The sequence below is a fragment of the Leptodactylus fuscus genome, chromosome 7 (genome assembly GCF_031893055.1).
Source record: "Leptodactylus fuscus isolate aLepFus1 chromosome 7, aLepFus1.hap2, whole genome shotgun sequence".
Lineage (NCBI taxonomy): Eukaryota > Metazoa > Chordata > Amphibia > Anura > Leptodactylidae > Leptodactylus > Leptodactylus fuscus.
In genome coordinates, this window is record NC_134271.1 from 27379922 (window position 1) to 27403270 (window position 23349).

Genomic DNA, 23349 nt, shown 5'->3' on the forward strand with positions numbered 1-23349 from the left:
ATGGTGGGGCTCAGAATGGAAAGAGCGCTGTTTGGCTTTTAGAAAGCAGAAGTGGCTGGAATAGTTCTCAGGTGCCATGTCACATTAGCTGAGCCCCTAAGGTATCAATACAATGGAAACCCCCCATTGTGACCCCATTTTAGAAACTACACAGGTGACAGTAAACTGGAATTCACCAAGAAGTGACCCCATTTTGTAGGGACAATTTTAGGGCCTCTGCAAATGTGACGTGGTGTCCAAAAACAAAATCTAAATCTGCACTCCAAAAGCACATATCGCTCCTTCACATCTCCGTCCTGCTGGGTACCCAAATAGCAGTGTATGCCCACATGTATGACACTGGTGTACCCCGGATAACGTACTTAATGCCATATGTGGGTAGAAATGGCTGTTTGGGCACAGCCGGGCACAGAAGGGAAGGAGCACTATTTTGGTTTTTGGAGCACAATTTGGTTTTTGGAAGTCATGCCACTTTTGCAAAGCCCCTGAATTGCCAATAAAGTGGAATCTGCAGACATGTCACCCCATTTTGGACACTAGCCCACTCATGGGATTTATCAAGTGGTGTAGCGAGAATTTTTAACCCCTGAGTGTTGCATTTATTTAGTTTCCAGAAATGAAATCACAGCTGATAATGAAGTTAAAAATGAAAATTTTCCAGAGATTTGCCATTTTAGTGCCCGATATGTTGTGCCCAACTTATGTCAGCAGAGACACTCCAAAAACTGGTAAGTGGGTATCCCGGGCACAACAGCTTTTAGAGCGTTCATCTCTGATACAAGATGGGCACAACATGTTACGCACAGAAATGACGGATTCCTGGAAAAATTGTCATTTTCACCTCTCACAATCAGCTTCGTATTCATTTATAGATAATAAGTTATAGCAACACTTGGGGGTTAAAAATGCTCTCTGTACCCCTGCATAAATCCTTCAGGGGTGTAGTTTCCAAAATAAGGTCTCATATCAGGGGATTCCACTTTACTGGCGTTTCAGCGCTGCAAAAGTGTCATGGCATCCAAAAACCAAACCGTCTGCGCTCCAAAAACCCAATAACCCTTCTTCCCTTTTGCGTCCAGCTGTGCCCTAATATCAGTTTATACCCACATATGACATTACGTCCGTTATCCCGGGTACACCAGTGTCATACATGTGTCATACATGTGGCATAAACTGTAGTTTGGGCACACAGCAGGGCGCAGAAGGGAAGGAGCGCGATGCGGCTTTTGGAGCACAGATTTGGATGTTTGGTATTTGAACGCCATGTCATGTTTGTAGAGCCTGTAAGGTACCAGAAAAGTGGATTCCCCAAAGGAGTGACCCCATTTTGAAAACTGCACCCCTCAAAGAATTTATCAGGGGGTGTAGTGAGTATTAGTATCCCGGACGTCACTGCACAGCAGATGGCGAAGAGGGAATATATAAGCTGTGCGGAGGACATTGGGAACACCAAATTCCCTACTATGTCCCAGTAGCTCCTATGATTGGGGGAGTCACTTTGGGGGTCACTTCTGGTGTTTTTTCGCTCATAAGCTATAAACATGGGGTGTCCCCTGATATTCGCTCGCACAGCTTATACATTCCCTGCCTGCCGCACCCAGTTGTGTTCTAATAATTTGGCGATTTTTGGGGGGTTTTGCCTTGACATTGCTAGATGCTATATTTTCTTTATTCTTCTGGTGACGCGGCCATATAAGGGTTTGTTGTTTGCGGGATGAGATGCATTTTGTAATGACACCATTTTTGGGTGCCTACAACTTACTGATTACATTTTATTAACTCTTTCTTGCTGGATTAAAAAAAAAAAATCAATCCTGCATTGAGTTTTACATTTAAAATTTTTCGCCATGCAGCGTACAGTATAAGTAACATGTGACCTTTATTCTGCGGGTCAGTACGGTTACGGCGATACCTCATTTATGTTATTTTTTTATGCGATACTAAGTCTGCAGAACAAAAACACATATGGGGACATAAATCAATGTTTTTTGCATCGCCATCTTCTGAGAGGCGTAACATTTTTATTTTTCGGTTGACAGTGTTGGTTGAGGGCTTATTTTTTGCGGGACAATGTCCGCTTTTTATTGGCACTGTTGTGGGGTGAATATGACTTTTTGATCACTTTTTATAGCATATTTTGTAGGATGAGATGGCAAAAAATCATTACTTCCGGCGAGTTTTTTCCGTTTTTTTTTCCCCGACGTTCACCGTGTACATTAAATATTATTTCAGTTTTATTGTACAGGTTGTTACGGACGCGGCGATACCAAATATGCATTGCTTTTTTTAATTTTTAGTGCTTTTTTTTATATAATTCATTTTGTATAGAAAAAAGGGATTTTTGGACTTTAGAACTTTATTACTTTTTTCATACACTTTTTTTTTTTTAAACTTTTTTTTTTACTTTTTCATGTGTCCCTTTAGGACACTTGAATCAGTTGATGCTTTGATGAAAGCATCAACTGATTCTGCACAATAGCAGACAGGACACGAGCAGGACATGAACCTGCTCGTGTCCTGTAAGCTGCAGAGGAAGTGAGCTGCATCGCTCACTTCCTCCATCGCCCGGGCAGAAGCAGCAGGTATGTGGGGGCTCCGGTAGTCTGGGGTCACTGGCCAGACCCCAGACTACCTTTTACTGACATTGGCACCCCCCCGATCTGGCCGCGGGGGGTGCCGATCCCTTTCAATTGTCGGCGGATCCCTTTCGATCGCGCCGTGATGTTTGACGGCACGATCGAAAGGGTTAACACGTCCAGTCGGACTCAGTTCCGACTGGACGTTATGGAGGAAGGGGTTAGGTGTTAGTAACACCTAACCCCTGTCCCCCCCGCACCCCTCCCCCCGCCAGAAAGGTACCTAAAGGCCGGACGTATTTCGGCAATAGTCCGGTCTTCAGGTACCAGCACATGAGGCCGTAAATTTACGTACGGCGGTCCTCATGTGGTTAAAGCGGTCCAGGAAATGGAGCAACCCATACAGGCCGGGTAAGGTGCAAAATTAAAAAGTAACTATTCCCGGTGGTCTGTTGGCCATCGCCAGTTTCTGTTCCGTTGTGCGCCAGAAGTCCTCAGTGTCTCGTGACATGAAACCAGTGACATATGTGAGTGACATTACCAGTCTCTTTGCAGCAACCATTGAGACTGCTGGTTGGCGTCAGAGGTCATGTGAGGCCGAGGGCTTCCACGTACCGCTGGTGGACAACAAAGCCCCGGAGACAGGTGAGCATGCTTTATTTGGTCGTTTTACACCTCCATGGGGTTGCACCTATTATAAGATCAATCCATCAAGTCATGTTATCCGACAGGCCCCGGAAGCTTCGGGCAGTGTATTAGGAGGATTTTCCCGTAATGTCTATTCTACAGAATGTAAATTGAGCAATACGCAGAATGTAGGGCATGTGATGAATAGTTGTGATTCCTTTCACAGTATTCATCTATGTAATGCATATATTGATCTAGAATGAAGTCAGCCCTGCCCATTATTCCTACATTCAAGGCGGACGCCAGGCAAGGCATTACCATCTATCAAGCACAGAATTTATGATGTTTGCAGGGCACCGATAATGGTAGGCCGAGGTTTACTTTGGATTTGCCGTTCTAGCAACCGCAGCTTATCTTCATATCCAATATAAGATGTTTATTAGACTTGCTCATGCAAATAATATTTATAGATTTTGCCGCTACTTCCTTTAGGCTTCCCGATAAGTGACACACACGCGGCCCTCCTGCAAATCCCATGTGGCCTAAGGCATGATAACTTGGAAAGAGCAAGAGGAAAAATAATATGCAGATGCCTATCAAGTATTTGTCGTGACCACAACGTCCTACTGAGGTTGGATGGGGTGGGTGCCAAAATAGGGCAGAGGTTTGAATATTATATATATATATATATATATATATATATATATATATATATATATATATATATATACGCACACACAGTACAGACCAAAAGTTTGGACACACCTTCTCATTCAAAGACTATGAAATTTGTAGATTCACACTGAAGGCATCAAAACTATGAATAAAGACACGTGGAATTGCCGTATATACTTAGCAAAAAGTGTGAAAAACGAAAATCTGTCTTATGTTCTCGGTTTTTCACAGTAGCCACCTTTTGCTTTGATTCCTGCTTTGCACACTCTTGGCATTCTCTTGATGAGCTTCAAGAGGTAGTCACCAGAAATGGTTTTCACTTCACAGGTGTGCCCTGTCAGGTTTAATAAGTGGGATTTCTGGCCTTATAAATGGGGTTGGGACTATCAGTTGTGTTGTGCAGAAGTCAGGTGGATACACAGCTGATAGTCCTACTGAATAGACTGTTAGAATTTGTATTATGGCAAGAAAAAAGCAGCTAAGTAAAGGAAAACGAGTGGCCATCATTACTTTAAGAAATGAAGGTCAGTCAGTCCGAAAAATAGGGAAAACTTTGAAAGTGTCCCCAAGTGCAGTTGCAAAAACCATCAAGTGCTACAAAGAAACTGGCTCACAAGAGGATCGCCCCAGGAAAGGAAGACCAAGAGTCACCTCTGCCACGGAGAATAAGTTCATCCGAGTCACCAGCCTCAAAAATCGCAGGTTAACAGCAGCTCAGATTAGAGAGCAGGTCAATGCCACAGAGTTTTTCAACAGGACAATGACCCCAAATGCACCTCCAGGCTGTGTAAGGGCTATTTGACCAAGAAGGAGAGTGATGGGGTGCTACACCAGATGACCTGGCCTCCACAGTCACCAGACCTGAACCCAATCGAGATGGTTTGGGGTGAGCTGGACCGCAAGAGTGAAGGCAAAAGGGCCAACAAGTGCTAAGCGTCTCTGGGAACTCCTTCAAGACTGTTGGAAGACCATTTCCGGTGACTACCTCTTGAAGCTCATCAAGAGAACGCCAAGAGTGTGAAAAGCAGGAATCAAAGCAAAAGGTGGCTACTTTGAAGAACCGAGAATATAAGACATATTTTCAGTTGTTTCACACTTTTTTGCTAAGTATATAATTCCGCATGTCTTTATTCATAGTTTTGATGCCTTCAGTGTGAATCTACAATATTCATAGACATGAAAATACAGAAAACTCTGAATGAGAAAATGTGTCCAAACTTTTGGTCTGTACTGTATATGACATGAATCTTCAGTCTTACTTGATGTCTACTGAAGCCAAATTAAGTTTGTACAACTTGTGCCCTATCACTGGGTATACTGTCCTACTACTGGGAGTTCCACTGCTACATTAAAAGGGATTTAAAGGGAACCTGTGGCATAGACTGTTGTGGTTGTAGGCAGCATGTTATAGAGCAAGAGGAGCTGAGAAGATTGATATATAGGTTTTATGGGAAAAGATTCAGTATAACCGATCACATACTCATTTATAACTCTGCTCGTGCTCATTTTGAGCTTAGGAGTCCGCTGGGCGGTGCTAAGGCGCATTGGACGCCTAAGCCCAGAATGAGCATGAGCAGAGTTATAAATGAGTATATGATCGGTTATACTGAATCCTTTCCCACAATCCTATATATCAATCCGCTCAGCTCCTTCTGCTCTATAACATGACACCTGCAGATTGTATTTTTAACGTGACAAGTTCGCTTTAATTTCATTGTTCTCATTACTCATAGTATTGTCCTGTTTACTCAATATACAGATACCAAAAATATGGGAAATTTAGATATTTTTCTTACTTAAAAGGTAATAAGCAAAGAAAATAAAGCTATAGAATTGTTCGGCAGTGACTTGTCACCATTATCCTCACCATCCATGTTGCTATACATCAAAACAGCAACAAAGAGATTAAAAAAAAATAAAATAAAAAACAAAACACGACGAGCGCTACTACATGAGTGGGCTGGTTTCAAGACATTTCAAGTTTCTGCATGTCTGGATGGAAACAATTGCCTCCATGTACACCTTACTTTTCTTTAGGCTTCTGTCAGTACTATGGTTAATATACAAGATAATGCCCAATAAGAAACAGATTACCAGATGACATCAGATACAGAGACCCCTTTAAGACTTACATCCTAAATTGCCTTAAGGAGCGGTCGTTTAGATTGGTCTTCTCAAAGAAGATAGCCAGTATGCATAATATATGATGGAACTAAAGATTTCGGCTAGAAAATCTGGGTGATGTTCAGAAGATATGGACTGTGTCCCCCACCGGGGTCTGGTCCAGCGCACCAGGGCTTGTGCCAGTGGAAGTCCTAGCCACATGCGACCACTAAGGCCAATCATCAGCCTCAGCCGTTACAGGAAAGAGATTGGTGATGTCACCGGTTCCTCGTTCCCTTGGGCCACTGACTGGTCATGTGCGGTGAGGATGTGCGTCAATATAAGCCTCAGCGCGTGCTGGACCGGACAGCAGTGGCTGGATCCTCCCCTTCTTTCGTCGTCACCTCCAACGCCTGCGCCATTGGCTCTGCGCATGCCGTCCAGCGGCCATAGTTCCAAGTCTGCAATTGCGCGCATACGCGGTACGTTCCTCAAAGTCTTCGCCGAACTGCTGATACTTACCTGTCTGTACAGACCCTCCGAAGCCTGGATGACTTCATCGCGCGTCGGAGGGCCGTACAGATCTTACTGAGCATGCGCAGTATGCTCTGTTCAAACACTTCAAGGAACGTACCACGCATGCGCGCAATTGCGGACTCGGAACTAGGGCCGCCGGCCGACATGCGCAGTCGGCTCTACTAGTGTCTCACAGGCAGAGCCAACTGCACAGGTATCGGAGGTGACGACGAAGAAAGACGACAGAAGAAGGGGAGGATCCAGCCGAAGATAGAGGCGTTGCTGGAGCCTGTTCTCGAGCAGCAGTGGGGACGCCCCCATCGCATTTTCAGCACTGGGGCCCGCCCCCATCGCTGCGAGAGCACCAGTTTGCATACCGGTAAAAAACTGTATTTCTAAGGAACGGCGCGGAGGAGATCACATCTAAAAGGTAAGACACGAATAGCCTATCTAAAGGCTATTCCGACGTCTTAGCCAGAAAAAAAAGGGTTTTAATGGTAGAATCCCTTTAAAACCAATTCACACTCAACAGTCAAAGACGGACTATCGTACACAGAACCTTTTGCCCTATTCCCTTATATTTTTGGAGTGTGTTCCCTAAAATCGATAAATCACAATTCATTGACTTGACTCGATCTCTTGATAAAGTATAAATTCTATTCCGCCATAGTCAAGTTAAAGGTGAGGGATATGGCGCCATTATGGCTTCCATAGGTATTGTGGGGGTTTGTGAAGAAATATCCTTACGGCTGTGCACTCATATATTCCACAATACGATCACGGGACACGGTGGATTTTGCACAGAGGAACGCAGGGTTCAGTTACCTTTACACTATGTACTCGCTGATATCATTCGGGTTGGGTGAGAGATATTACACATCTCTAATAGATGACACAATGGCAAAGAGATTTCAACAATCCAGTGATTATACAACAACATAACGCTATATACATATAATATAACACACACGTAATATACCGTATAGGTTACAATTCATAGGAATGATTTGCAGCCGTGCCAACACAAGGGTACAAGAATAATATCTATAGTGTGGATGACCTACAAACCATGTGATATGTCGACCGCACTGTGTATCTACCAATCTGAGATCATTTACCAGATATCGCATCTTATCTGATCTTTCCAGATAACACTGAGATCACATTATCATGAAATGATGAAACCTAGGCTGGGGCTATACGGTTACATAACATTGAGAGACTACGTAATGCTGCTATGTGTGAGAGTCCTAGATGTCGGGATTAGTGGGGGCTCCGGAAGTGTAATGGGGGGGATTGGTGATTGTTATGACATTCCACCTCTGTCTTAAAGAGAACCTTTCATGTCCTCGGGCACATGCGGTTTTATATACCGCTAGAAATCCAAAAGTGCGCTGACACTTATGTTCCCAGTGGCAAGAGATATCGGTGCCCATACCGATATCTCTCCACTGTCAGAAGGGTGTTCCTTACTGCTCCAGCCATGACGCTACTGGGGGGCATTCTTCACAGCTTAGCGTCATGGCTGGGCGGTAAGGAACACCCTCTCTGATAGTACAGAGCTATAGCCAGTGCCATCAGAGTACTGTCACAGCCCAGCTAGACTGTCAGGAATGCCCTTCTGACAGTAAGAGATATCAGTAAGGGCACCGATATCTCTTGTCCCGGGGCACATAACGGGATAGCCGACAGTACGCTGAATTCAGTGCACTGTTGACCTTCTAGCGGTATGTAAAACCGCATGTGCCCGAGGACATGAAACGTCCTCTTTAATACATTACTGCCCTTTCGTTGCAGATGCTGCAGATTTTGGTTGGTGTAATAATGACCACATGGGATCCAGTAAACACTTATTCTTGGGTCGACCTCTGGAAGTAGCGCCCTCCTACGTGCACAAACATAACATATATGGCGGGTCTGTGTATACATAATGTTTGGAACTAGTTAGACTGCGGTGGACATGGGTTGACCCAATCGACTTTTGGCCAATAGTGCCACAAACAGTCCGACTATTGCAAATCCTTGTCTACGACAACCAACAATCCAATGGGGATGTAGAATGGGAAAAACCTCAGTGAGGATTATTCTCGACGATCTTTTACCTTCCCATGGTGGCCAAAAACATGACGTAAAAGTTATGGAAGCCATCTTCTTCTCCAATGCCAGATGTTGAGGGAAGGAAGGGTCAGCCATGCTGAATTTTAACATACCCAATAGTTTTGTTCTCGGGGAAGATAAGAGGGATTTGACAACAGATTACTCCCATCTCCCCATTGGGAACACAAGCATGCTCAGACATAGGAGTGCATATATAGGTTAGGTCTGGAGGAAAAACATCAGCCAACAGCTAAAGTATACGGCCTACCTCAGTTATCAGTAGGGCCCGAAGACGTCAACAGATATCTGATGTAATAGAGTTGGCTGTATGTAGGACATCTGGCTTGGCCAAACATGGCAACTTTTGTGGTGTATTGACTGGATACACTGAGGACAGACCACTTAGTTTACATGCACATGACCGTGTAACATCGAAGACAGCCATGGCGCCCGTGGCTCTATGGCCCCATTCACTGCTGTCTGTGATAAACATGGCTAGCACACCGACAACGCACAAGGTCATGTGCTTGAGGCCTTGCACAGATAATCTTCTCATCTGATGCATTTAGGATCTTGATAGAATATCTTCATTTTTTTTTTTTTAGAAAAAATAATCATTAAAATCTTCGTGACTTATTGACCGCAATAACGGAAAGATCCTGTTGTTTGATCGCCGGGGGGGAGTCAAATCTCACACGTAGATAAGATCTAGCACAATCTGTCTGGCCAGAAGCTCAGATAAGAGACAAACAGCAGAGTCGGAAGGACGCGCTATTTATCTAGTGATCGGAGATCATCTGGGGAATGGACAATACGTGTTCTGTTAAAGGGAACCTGTCACATTGTACATACCGTCCTGTATTATACAGCATGGAGAGCGGAGATGTAGCTATAGTTTATGGGAAAATATTCAGAATGGCTTGTAATTCATTCCTATATAGGCCGTGTTTACGCTGGGCTTAGGAGTCCAGTGGGCGGTCCTACTTGGTGACAGCCATCCAAGTGTGCATAGAGGGTTATACCGAATCTGAGTGACATAGTACGGTTAAAGAAAGACGTCCATTGAGTTCAACCAAAGTACGGGAAAAGGACATGGCTGAATGGAAGAGGTGAAGGAAGCCCCCCTGCTCTGTAACGTGATGTCACCAGACGACACCACGTTTCCATACATAAGGTTGGGGGAGTGGCGGGAGACCCCCATATATATATTTGGCTGATCCAACCAGTTCAGCTGACTTTTTGGTACCTATACCCCCATGCAAGTGAAATGAGAGTAGCGCCACCTAGCCCTTCATATCCGGTGGCCAGCCAAGCATATGGCAGGAATCTTTCCATAGACGTAAGGTTTCCGTCTAAACTTATTAAACTGATTATTAAAGAATAGGGTACATGTAATATAATAATAAAAAAGGGTAAATAAGGAAATGATGTGGAAATGAGTCTCTATGGGAGGGAAACTCAGAGAATCATTGACATAGGAGGTGCATGGACTCTAGGGTGGTGGGAGAAGGTAAGGAGGATATACATGGTCTAAAAATTGGATAATATCAGAATTAATTGAGGACAAATAGGAAAGATCGTAAACTGATGATCATTGAAACCCCCATGATGACTAGTACAGTGGTCCCAAGACCCTTCCTCCCCCTTTGAATGAAGCGGTATCAAGCATGTGCCCTGTAGTACCAGCTAGACTGGCAGAGACAGGAGGGCGCTGCACTTAGCCATCTCTTTGGCATGACCACCGCCGCTCTAGTCAACCTGCCCTTCCCTATGGTCATGCAGTACAGAATAACTGGGGGTCTCCGGACCCCATTCTAGCAATCATATAGATCCCACATTTATCATGACAAAGTTTCCATGAAAGAAATACAGAAAATTTTTTATTTTTTGTACATGTCAAAGAGGGGCACATGGCAGTAAACCCTGTGAAATCCCCTTATAGCCAAGGCACACATGCAAGTATTAGGCTATAGTCATACAACCGTGCTAAAAAAAAAACGAAAACGGATGAAATGGTCTGGATTTCATAGCAGTTTTGCATCTATTTGTGTCCATGAAAAATGGGAACAAATAAGACCTGTCCTATTTTTTGATGGGCTGTATACATAGTCCGTCATAAAGTTGGACATCAGAATAGCCCCCATAGACGAAGACATACAGTATCTGCAATGGCCTTTCTTTGCAGCAGAACCGTTCTTAACGGCAGCTCCAGGGGTAACCATGACCTAAAGTGCAGTAAAGCATGTGGTCCAGATTTATGGCTCCTTTAAGACGTTCTGATACTGTCACTACTAATCCACTGCAAGACATATAAGACAATGGCCGTTCCACAATGTAGGACCACTACTCCCTGCACCCCCCTGCGGCCGCAGGTCTCCATAAGGATAGTCCTACTTTCTAGCAACTCTTTCTATGAGATCAGACAGGAAACAGGGTAAAGTAAGGCCGCACTTATTAAGTGATGACCTAGGGCTAGATGACATCTCGCTGCAACAAAAAAGCACAACGCACATTGTGGTTTGTAACCAAAACTTTGTTGTAGCTACAGAGTTGTCTATGTGAAACTAGCCCAAAGCGTAATTCACATGGGCAGAAACACGGCTGTCAGCAGAAAGGCGGGGCACAAGATAAGAAAGGTAGTTTATGTGCGACTGCAGATTTTACATCTGTCTATTATGTCATAGTGCAAAGCCGTGGTCTGTAAACCGTAGCGGTCGGGAACACTGCATGTCATAGGGAGCGGATGGCTAGTATACAGAACACCTACATAGGCAGGGTACAGGTCAGCCCTATATACAGAGGGTCATCGGTGGCGGATCCACGGAGCAAATGCATGGAGAAAGTTAAAGAAATACAGAACCTGGGGCCTAAAGTATACAGTGCCTACCTCATGTATAATCGTATATATAGGGTCCATGTATACGGAAGCATTAGGACTCTCTACACGAGCCTGGCAATGATACTATTCATAGGGACAGACAATAGAAAACAACCCAAAAAGGTGCCAGCAGTAAATTCTTAGACGCACTGGCTTCCAGCATTGTTCTATTCCCTATGGATGGATTCCAAGTATCCTCGCCACATAGTGCACTTGGAAATAGAGGCGCAACCCTATGGCCGGCAGCGTAATGGTGCCCATATACATACAAAGGGCAAAGGAACAGGCAAGTGCCAGCCCCCCCTTTATATATATGTACAGGCTGAGCATGCACGTGCGGTTTATGGGGAGAAAGTCACTGATAGGTCGCTGTTACCTCCCCTAAAAACAAAAAAGATCCCATCAGACCACCCCCCGCCTAATATAACCGGCTACACTATATAAAAATAGTACCCAGAGGATAGACTGAGGAAGGGGACGACATTCATCGCCGCACACCTCTCACAATATCACTACAACTCCCAGCATGCCACAAGAAGGAGACCCTTGATTTAGTCACTGACAAAACGGGGAAGATTTATTGAGCTAAACATGGCAGAAAACTGGCCTTCATGCCGTATCCCCCATTTATTAGGCATTTCACCCTGAAATTCATGTCGACGTGACCCATTGGTGAAGGCGTAACATACAGTCCTATGAAAAAGTTTGGGCACCCCTATTGATCTTAATCATTTTTAGTTCTAAATATTTTGGTGTTTATAACAGCCATTTCAGTTTGATATATCTAATAACTGATGGACACAGTAAGGGTGAATTCACACTGAGTAAACGCTAGCTTATTCTGAACGTAAAACACGTTCAGAATAAGCGGCGTCTAAAGCAGCTCCATTCATTTCTATGGGAGCGGGGATACGAGCGCTCCCCATAGAAATGAATGGGCTGCTTCTTTCACTCCGTGCAGTCCCATTGAAGTGAATGGGGAGTGCCGGCGTGTACGCTCCGGCATGAGCAGAGCTTGCCGTATACGCCGGCACTCCCCATTCACTTCAATGGGACTGCACGGAGTGAAAGAAGCAGCCCATTCATTTCTATGGGGAGCGCTCGTATCCCCGCTCCCATAGAAATGAATGGAGCTGCTTTAGACGCCGCTTATTCTGAACGTGTTTTACGTTCAGAATAAGCTAGCGTTTACTCAGTGTGAATTCACCCTAATATTTCAGGATTGAAATAAGGTTTATTGTACTAACAGAAAATGTGCAATATGCATTAAACCAAAATTTGACCGGTGCAAAAGTATGGGCACCTCAACAGAAAAGTGACATTAATATTTAGTAGATCCTCCTTTTGCAAAGATAACAGCCTCTAGTCGCTTCCTGTAGCTTTTAATCAGTTCCTGGATCCTGGATAAAGGTATTTTAGACAAACAATTCAAGTTCAGTTAAGTTAGATGGTCGCCGAGCATGGACAGCCCGCTTCAAATCATCCCACAGATGTTCAATGATATTCAGGTCTGGGGACTGGGATGGCCATTCCAGAACATTGTAATTGTTCCTCTGCATGAATGCCTGAGGATTTGGAGCGGTGTTTTGGATCATTGTCTTGCTGAAATCTCCATCCCCGGCGTAACTTCAACTTCGTCACTGATTCTTGAACATTATTCTCAAGAATCTGCTGATACTGAGTGGAATCCATGCGACTCTCAACTTTAACAAGATTCCCGATGCCGGCATTGGCCACACAGCCCCAAAGCATGATGGAACCTCCACCAAATTTTACAGTGGGTAGCATGTGTTTTTCTTGGAATGCTGTTTCTTTTTGGACGCCATGCATAACGCCTTTTTTTATAACCAAACAACTCAATTTTTGTTTCCAAAATGAAGCTGCCTTGTCCAAATGTGCTTTTTCATACCTCAGGCAACTCTATTTGTGGCGTACATGCAGAAACGGCTTCTTTCTCATCACTCTCCCATACAGCTTCTATTTGTGCAAAGTGCGCTGTATAGTTGACCGATGCACAGTGACACCATCTGCAGCAAGATGATGCTGCAGCTCTTTGGAGGTGGTCTGTGGATTGTCCTTGACTGTTCTCACCATTCTTCTTCTCTGCCTTTCTGATATTTTTCTTGGCCTGCCACTTCTGGGCTTAACAAGAACTGTCCCTGTGCTCTTCCATTTCCTTACTATGTTCCTCACAGTGGAAACTGACAGGTTAAATCTCTGAGACAACTTTTTGTATCCTTCCCCTGAACAACTATGTTGAACAATCTTTGTTTTCAGATCATTTGAGAGTTGTTTTGAGTAGCCCATGATGCCACTCTTCAGAGGAGATTCAAATAGGAGATCAACTTGCAATTGGCCACCTTAAATACCTTTTCTTATGATTGGATACATCTGGCTAAGAAGTTCAAAGCTCACTGAGGTTACAAAACCAATTTTGTGCTTCAGTAAGTCAGTAAAAAGTAGTTAGGGGAATTCAAATCAATAAAATGATAAGGGTGCCTATACTTTTGCACCGGTCAAATTATGGTTTAATGCATATTGCACATTTTCTGTTAGTACAATAAACCTCATTTCAATCCTGAAATATTACTGTGTCCATCAGTTATTAGATATATCAAACTGAAATGGCTGTTGCAAACACCAAAATATTTAGGACAAAAAATGATTAAGATTAATAGGGGTGCCCAAACTTTTTCATAGGACTGTATATAGAAGACCTACCTAGGCAGGTGACAATTGTTCCAGAATTAAAGGGTTTGTCCAGGATTTTTTTAAAAATGACATGAAACCAAGAAGAGGCGGATAGAAAATAATTTTAAAAAAAATACTTATGTGCATCCACTACGGCCCTGTTCACATTGCGGAACGTGCCGCTTCTTTTAGGATGGATTCTGCCCCAAAATCAGCAGTAGATTTAACCCCGATTATGCCTCCCTGGGTGGCAGAGATTGGAGTAAGACACTGGAAAGACAAGCGTCCCTGCTCGGTCTTGCAGTGGCTTCCGTGGCCAATTCCGCCGCTGGGTCCGTGGCTCGAAACGCCCCGCTGATTAGGTCCATTTATACGCAGAATGCCGCAAGGGAATGCCAACAGTCTGATTACTTATGTAACAGAAGGAAAGAAAGCTTGTACCTACAGGCGGACACCAGAAGGAGGGCGCTCTATCTGCACCTGTCGTTTTATGCCCATTACTCTCATCTGAGAACGACTGACCATAAACAGCAGTAGTGTGAACCTACCCTTAGGCTGTCATAGTCCTGTCAATGCTGCAGCGGTTCTATATACAAATACAGTGTCTGAGCTGACAGTCGGTCCAGCGCAGGAGCAGAGGGGAGAATGCAGGTAAGTATAAATACATACACTTATAGTCCTCCCTTTAATCCCGAAAAACCCCTTTAAGCCAAACTTTTGTTAAAAAATTCTGGTGCAACATAAGCCAACTTACAAGGGATATAAACTTACACAAGAAAATCTAAAGTTGTATCAGATTTATCATCCAGCATAAGCCGCTGTAATAAATATGGTTGGCTGTAAGGCGAACTGCACACCTCCATGTGCTATATGGGATTTTAAGGGATAGCACGCGGACCCATTCTTTGCTATAGCCCCATATACACAACTGTATATTATCACAGGTCTGTAGGGGAGGCCGTGAGATCAGAGGCAAAACTCAGGATAAATCCTAATCCTGTCCATTTTGCGGTCCGATCTCATTCCCAGAAATGTAAGGGTCTATGGAGGGCATGGGTAGCACATGGATACATCCCATGTGCCGTCCATACCGTGCTGTGTCATATATGGTCCTACATTCACAATGGCAGGACTAGTAAATCTGTCTCTATGTACCAACACAACTGCTCTGAGTTTTTTGGATATGTGTTGTTAGTGAACCATAAAAACCCAAACTTCCAGGGTTGCCCCACAAAAACCAATTTACCCTAAATAGAAGACCAGTGGTCCAGCAGGATGTTCTGCCCTAGAATAACCTCAATGGACGAGGGTTTTAGGGACCCCATTCTTGTGATCGAACCCTCATTGATCAGACTCAATATAGGGGTTAATTTTGTCTTTGCAGGAAATCCCAGACTTGACATATTGTGAATCAGTGCTTGTTATGGGGACAGGAAACATGTCTGTATAAAGGAACCCCGTTGCGTGCTATAGGCTTCCACGCCAGATAATGGTATGTCATGGCCTGTCTTGTTTCATGAGTCATGTGACATTTTGAGGAAGACAACAGCTGGGTTAAAACTTCACTCAATGACAGGATCCACACTGGGCCCCTCTGACAAGCGAATGGTTAAGCACGGCTACTTCCCGCATGGTTTGTCACTTCTTACCTAGACTTCTAGATCTTGGTTCTGTTTATGGAGCGTCCCACCAGGAATTACATATGGCGCCCACTGATGTCACGTTACCCTAGTAGTCTAAATTATAGCATCAGCCCTGTAGGATAAAGGGGCACCCCTTCCATACTGGTAGATCATACACTGCATGGGGCTGTACACAAGACCATGTAAATACAGTTCATGTGCAATCATACCAGAGAACTCACATACATCTGTACACACGACTGTACATAGCATATATGTTTGTATGTACACACCACATGGGACAGTGCTCACTTCAAATACAACTGTACCTGTGAATCACATGCAATTGTACATACCATTCACATACCATTGTACATGCGCTTGACAAACAACTAAGTAATACTCACATACAGCTGCATATACAAATCACATGCGGCTGCACTTACTGCTTACATATAATAAAATACGGCTGACATGCAACTGGACAAACCATTCATATACAATTATACACACGCTTGACACACAACTGTATGTAACACTCACATGGGGTTGTGTTACACCTTACATATGATTACATACAACCTAGATGGGATTGTACATACACCTTACATATGACTACATACAGACCAGACACGGTTGTATATACACCTTACATATGATTACATACAACCTAGATGAGATTGTATTTACACCTTACATATGACTACATACAGACCAGATGCGGTTGTACATACCCCTTACATACAGACCACACACAGTTGTACATACACCTTACATATGACTATATACAGACCAGATGCGGTTGTACATACACCTTACATATGACTACATACAGACCACACGCGGTTGTACATACACCTCACATATGCCTACATACAGACCAGATGCGGTTGTACATACACCTCACATATGACTACATACAGACCAGATGCGGTTGTACATACACCTTACATATGACTACATACAGACAAGACACGGTTGTACTTACACCTAACATGTGACTACAATGATTTTGTACATACAGTTTACATGTGACTACCTACAGCCCACACATGACGGTACGCACATCTCACTGGATCACACGGGCATTGTATGTATAAGAAGTTTTCATATTAACCTATCTATAGGGAATAAAGTTGCGTAACTTTCGCGCTGTCATACATACATTACACATGGACAACTCTCGGCATGTCTGAGGAATGTAACAGTACATGGGCTACATCCAGAACAGTCATGTCGCCTGCAGCTGTCATAACACACTGGGACTTGTAGTACCACAGCAGATGCAGAGACCACTGCTATACAAGCCCTCCTCCATTAGTATAACCACAAGTCCCAGCATGCCCAGACATGTGAGTGCCCCCATCCTGCCCTCCCTGGCCCTGACGTGATGCCCCAGCTCTCCATTAACCCCTTGCAGCCCTCCCTCCCGCAGCATGCACCTCTCCCCTCTCACCTCATCCCACTTGATGAACTTGCTGCCCCGCTGCAGGGTCTCCGGCACCCGGACTGGCTCCAGCTGGAGGGCATGTACCCCTGGCTGGGCCCCCGCCATGGCTGTAGGGCAGAACGGGGGTAAAAGTACGAGGAAACAGCAACGAGAGAAAAGCAGGGACTGAACTTGAGGGAGAGGTGAGGGGAGGAGAGAAAGTAGGAGGGAGAGCGGAGCAGAGACTCACAGGGGAGGGGACACAGCACAGGGAGAGAGAGAGAGAGAGAGAGAGAGAGAGAGAGAGAGAGAGACAGACAGGCGGCAGCCGGGAGAGAGACAGGCAGACGGGAGTTAACTGGGCAATGTGGTGCCCCAAACCAGCAGGCCAGGCACACGGGGCACATCCGAGTTACTTCCTGGCACTGCCCATAGAAGTACTCTGACTGACACTGCTCATGCTGGTACTCTGACTGACACTGCTCATGGGGGTACTCTGACTGACACTGCTCATGGGGGTACTCTGACTGACACTGCTCATGGGGGTACTTTGGCTCTCTTTATGAAGGTGTTGTTCCTTATATCATTCATAGGGGTACTGTGGCTGGCACTTTTTATGAGGGTCTGAGACTGGTATTATTCACGATGGGTACTGTGGCAGGCTGGCTGTATTTATAAAGGGCAGTGTGGCGAGTGCTCCCTATAGCGGCATTTTGACAAGTGCTATTAGTCAGGGCTCTCTGGTTGACACTAATTATGGGGACGGTCTGTCTGGGACTAATTATTTGGGCACACTGGCTGGGACTAATTATGGGGCACACTGGCTGGGACTAATTATGGGGCATACAGGCTGGGACTAATTATGGGGCACACTGGCTGGGACTAATTATTGGGGTACACTGGCTGGGACTAATTATGGGGCACACTGGCTGGGACTAATTATTGGGGTACACTGGCTGGGACTAATTATGGGGCACACTGGCTGGGGCTAATTATTGGGGTGCACTGGCTGGGGCTAATTATTGGGGCGCACTGGCTGGGGCTAATTATGGGGCGCACTGGCTGGGGCTAATTATGGGGCACACTGGCTGGGACTAATTATTGGGGTACACTGGCTGGGACTAATTATGGGGCACACTGGCTGGGACTAATTATGGGGCACACTGGCTGGGACTAATTATGGGGCACACTGGCTGGGGCTAATTATGGGGCACACTGGCTGGGGCTAATTATTGGGGTACACTGGCTGGGACTAATTATGGGGCACACTGGCTGGGACTAATTATGGGGCACACTGGCTGGGGCTAATTATGGGGCACACTGGCTGGGGCTAATTATTGGGGTACACTGGCTGGGACTAATTATGGGGCACACTGGCTGGGACTAATTATGGGGCACACTGGCTGGGACTAATTATGGGGCACACTGGCTGGGACTAATTATGGGGCACACTGGCTGGGGCTAATTATTGGGGTACACTGGCTGGGACTAATTATGGGATACACTGGCTGGGATTAATTATTGGTGCGCACTGGCTGGGACTAATTATTGGGGCGCAATGGCTGGGATTAAATATTGGGGCACACTGGCTGGGACTAATTATTGGGGCGCACTGGCTGGGATTAAATATTGGGGCGGTCCTCCTTGTGGAAGATGAAAGGAAAACCGCGCTCGCCCAGGTACAATGAAAAGACTTTATTTTGCACAACGCGTTTCGAGCATACTGCTCTTTCTCAAGTGCATATGATCAACCTTAAAATTAACAACAACATCTTTTTAAGGTTGATCATATGCACTTAATTTTAAGGTTGATCATATGCACTTGAGAAAGAGCAGTATGCTCGAAACGCGTTGTGCAAAATAAAGTCTTTTCATTGTACCTGGGCGAGCGCGGTTTTCCTTTCATCTTCCACAAGGAGGACGGTCCCTCTTTCGCTTCATTGCCTTGACGTCTTGCAGGCGTTCTTTCCAGCGGCTGCCCGTGTCCCTATTGCTTCCAATATTATACGTCATAGAGTTGTTGTGTCACACACAACTCTTCCAGGTGAGCGGACAAATTTTTTGCTTACCTACTTTTTACCCATCATTTCTACACATTGGTCGGCTCGGTGCCCCTCTTTCTCTGTATTTTAAATATTGGGGCGCACTGGCTGGGACTAATTATTGGGGCGCACTGGCTGGGACTAAATATTGGGGAGAGTTAGTACAGAGGGGATTTCACTGGGGTCTGAATTTTTTATTTTTTTTATAAGCTACTCCAGGGTCTAAATTAATTTTGGTTTGAATACATTTTAGGATCAGCTTGAGGGGGATCAGAATTAATGTAGGGTTCCGGATAGGGGTCTAGGTTAAATTTAACATTTGGCCTGGGGCCCATCTAAGTGACATGGGTGTAAGGAGGAGGCAAAGACTTTATGCAACAGGAGCCTAAAGCTGCGGCCAACACTCCATCTTGGCGAGCAGGTCACCCTCACCTCCACTCCCAAAGATCCCCTGCACTCTACCGTCTCCCCCTTGATCCCTCACATAGCCCCTGGCCACCTGTCTTCCCCCTTCCCACCTCTAGAGAGACTCTCTCCAGTTACATCAAATCGCCATATTCCCCCCCACCCCACCCCCAGCCCTCTCACTCCCCCCACAGACCCCTATCCTGCCACTTATTCTCTAACTTTTGTCCCTGACCACTGTCTCAGTCCCGTCCCTCCACCGAGTCCCCGCCACTTTGAGCTCCTTCTGACACTTTCCCTTCCCAATATATCCCCCTGGCTAATCAGGGGATATGGGGCAGACTAAGTACCTGTGTGGGGCCCACGAATGCTGATAGGAGCCTTGGCTGTACTGTCCCTTTAAAAGAGAATCTTCCCTGCAGTCCTATCCCTGTATTCCCATAATCTCCTCCAGCACTGTATCCTGGTCTCTGTATATAGTGCCCTGTGTCTGTAGCCCTACACCTGTCTGTATGGCAGAGGTGCGGGGAGTAGCCGGTCCTGTCACATTCCTGACATAGCACTGTGTTACCTCTCCATCCCCCAGGTGACTCCTCCCTCACACCATGCCCCATCTTCCTTACAACCATGGCTGACATATGCCAGTACTGGCTGGCCCTGGCCCAAATCATCTGCTCCAAGGCCAGGTATGGGTGGGGGGACGTAGGAGGATCAGGTCCTGGAGACTGTCAGAGACTGGTCGGGGAGGGGGGTAACTCCACCTTCTTGGTCTTGGCCCAAAGATCTCTGATAGAGATTTGCAGAGGACACTTACACACAATAATGGAGAGGAATCTGCACTGGCTGAACCTGCTCACTCAGGAGAAATCACTGGAGTCACCAAGTTTATTACATGTTATTAGGACATGGCTGATATCCCGGGGGCTATAATATACTATAGGAGCTATACAGTTCATATATGTGGCTATGCTGTCCTTTCTCTGTACATGCTTTCCTATGCCGGCGTGTATATAAGATCTGTGTGCCATGAAGGTTCATCTGATCACTGTGATAAATCCCCTGCAGCCATACAATGTCACAGCTAGTCAGGTGTGGCAATCAGGAACCTTGGAAAGCTGAGTGACCGCTTCCCTTTGAGCTGAGGGACATCTGAATAGAAATTAGACAGAAGTGGATACCAGGCGTACAATAGGATATTATTGGATGATGATGTAATTCATACCCACATGTGACCCCTGGGGTAGATCAGGGGACTCAATGTTTCTTATTAAAAAAAAAAAAATAATGGAAATTTATTGAAGTCTTCATGAAAAGTAGATCGAGGAAAAATCTACAGAATAATAGTTGTATCAGACAATGATCAAGCTTATATAATTTAAATTATCCTGTTTGGAAATTAGAGACTCCACCCAGCCCTCTGTGTAGGCATCTGTGTCTTGTCCTCGGTGTAAGCATCTGTGTGTTGTCCTCTGCAGGCATCTATGCCTTGTCCTCTGTGTAAGTATCTATGTGTTGTCCTCTATAGGTATCCGTGATTTGTCCTCTGTGTAAGTATCTATGCCTTGACCTCTGTGTAAGCATCTGTGTGTAGTCCTCTAAAAGCATCTGTGTGTTGTCCTCACCACGAAATGCTAAACTCATGACCAAGCTTCATCCGTAAAACTCTGTCTGTGTTTTGATCAGAACATCAATCCGGGAGAGAGACTCTTAGGCTAAGTTTACACGGGGGGCGGTATGGCGCATTTTGGCCGCGTCATTCTCAGGTCAAAACCCGCCTGTCACGGCTTCCGACAGTTGCGGCTTCCCCCTCTGGAGTTGGCTCAAATGAATGGGCCGACCGCGGAGGTTGCTGCCGCCAGGTGGACGCCACGGCTCAGCGAGCCGCAGAATCTGCCTGAAGAAAGGGGAGTCCGCTTCTATTTTCCGCGAGTTCAGCTCCTTGCTTCGCCACCGCACACCGCCTAATGGCTGTGTAGACGCGATGTGATGACATCACATCGTGTCTACAACTGTGTGCGAGAGAGATAGCGGCCGGGGAGCGAGGAGAAGGTAAGTGTAATGTGTACACTGAGGTGGAACGTGAAACTGGGGGCAGATGAAGGAGGGGACGGCATGACACTGGGGGCAGAGATGTGGAGACATGAATCTGGGGGCAGAGATGGAGGGGACATGAATCTGGGGCCAGAGATGGGGGGACATGAATCTGGGGGCAGAGATGGGGGGACATGAATCTGGGGGTAGAGATGGAGGGGACATGAAACTGGGGGCAGAGATGGAGAAGACATGAATCTGGGGACAGAAATGGAGGGACATGAATCTGGGGGCAGAGATGGAGGGGACATGAATCTGGGGGTAGAGATGTGGGGACATGAATCTGGGGGCAGAGTTGGAGGGGACATGATTCTGGGGGCAGAGATGGAGAAGACATGAATCTGGGGACAGAAATGGAGGGACATGAATCTGGGGGCAGAGATGGAGGGACATGACTCTGGGGGTAGAGATGTGGGGACATGAATCTGGGGGCAGAGATGTGGGGACATGAATCTGGGGGCAGAGATGGAGAGGGCATGAATCTGGGGGCAGAGATGGAGGGGACATGAATCGGGGGCAGAGATGGGGGACATGAATCTGGGGGCAGAGATGGAGGGGACATGAATCTGGGGGCAGAGATGGAGGGGACATGAATCTGGGGGCAGAGATGGAGGGGACATGAAACTGGGGGCAGAGATGTAGGGGGGACATGAAACTGGGGGCAGAGATGGAGGGGGGACATGAAACTGGGGGCAGATGAAGGGTGTATATGAAACTGGGGGAGAGATAGAGGGGGGACATATAATTTACGGGTGACTAGGAGGATTATACTGTGTGCGGGCACATGAAAAATGAATAAGAATGGGCGGAGTCAACACAAAAGTGGGCGGGGCTAAATTTGCTGCACATTTTGTCCCTCTTTCGGTTCTTCAAAAGTTGGGAGGTCTTACACTTTGAAGCCCCATAGACTATAATGGGGTCCGCCAGGTTTGTCCTCTTTTCAGGACTTTTCCTTCCACATATTTTAAGCAGAATGGGGTTTGACTCAAACCCTAGTGTGAACCTAGTACGGGGAGCAGAGGGGTTAAAAAATGAAGAGGATGTCCATCTCAAATTCCTTTTCATTTTCCACTGTGTGAACATACCCCAAGGCTACCCAAGTCTCAGCGAGACCTCCTCTGTCTGTATACCCTATTCTAGCATCTGGACATCCTAGAAGGAGATGCCCCTTTTGTTTATATAGGAAATTCGGGTTGAGACAATTGCTATAAAATCGCAGACATCATTTACTATGTGGAAAGACTGCTAGCGGCGTTGTCACGTTGCGAATAATAGAAGTCACATGCTGCGCAGCTTTTGCCTTCCTAGAATTAAACATTAAAAGAGCAATGTCCTTGTTTACGGCCCCTAATGGTAAACCGTGTCTCATCGTACCCGCGCGGTTTACAAGGTGAAAGCCAGAGTCTGATTTGTAGTCTTGGGCTCCAGTGCCAGCCTGCCATCTTCGTGTTGTGAGTCCCAGCGTCTCCTTTTTTGACTGTTCAGGCTTTGTGTCACTGTACGCTCTATAAAACTATGGGATGCCTAAGTTATTACATATGACTTCATTTTACACTAACCAGAGACTGGACAAGTCCCAGGAAGCAGATAGCAAGTA

At 45.7% G+C, this 23349-nt stretch overlaps 1 protein-coding gene across 1 annotated transcript in view; it reads right to left on the minus strand.

Annotated features, from left to right (window-relative positions):
• The window catches only part of PLCB3 (phospholipase C beta 3), an 88170-nt gene extending 70761 nt beyond the window's left edge, over positions 1-17409 (minus strand). The window contains exon 1 of the mRNA XM_075281486.1: positions 17242-17409. Within this exon, the coding sequence (XP_075137587.1) occupies positions 17242-17340 (99 nt within the window). The 5' untranslated portion in view covers positions 17341-17409. The remainder of the gene's footprint in view (positions 1-17241) is intronic.
• Positions 17410-23349: the final 5940 nt, after the last annotated feature.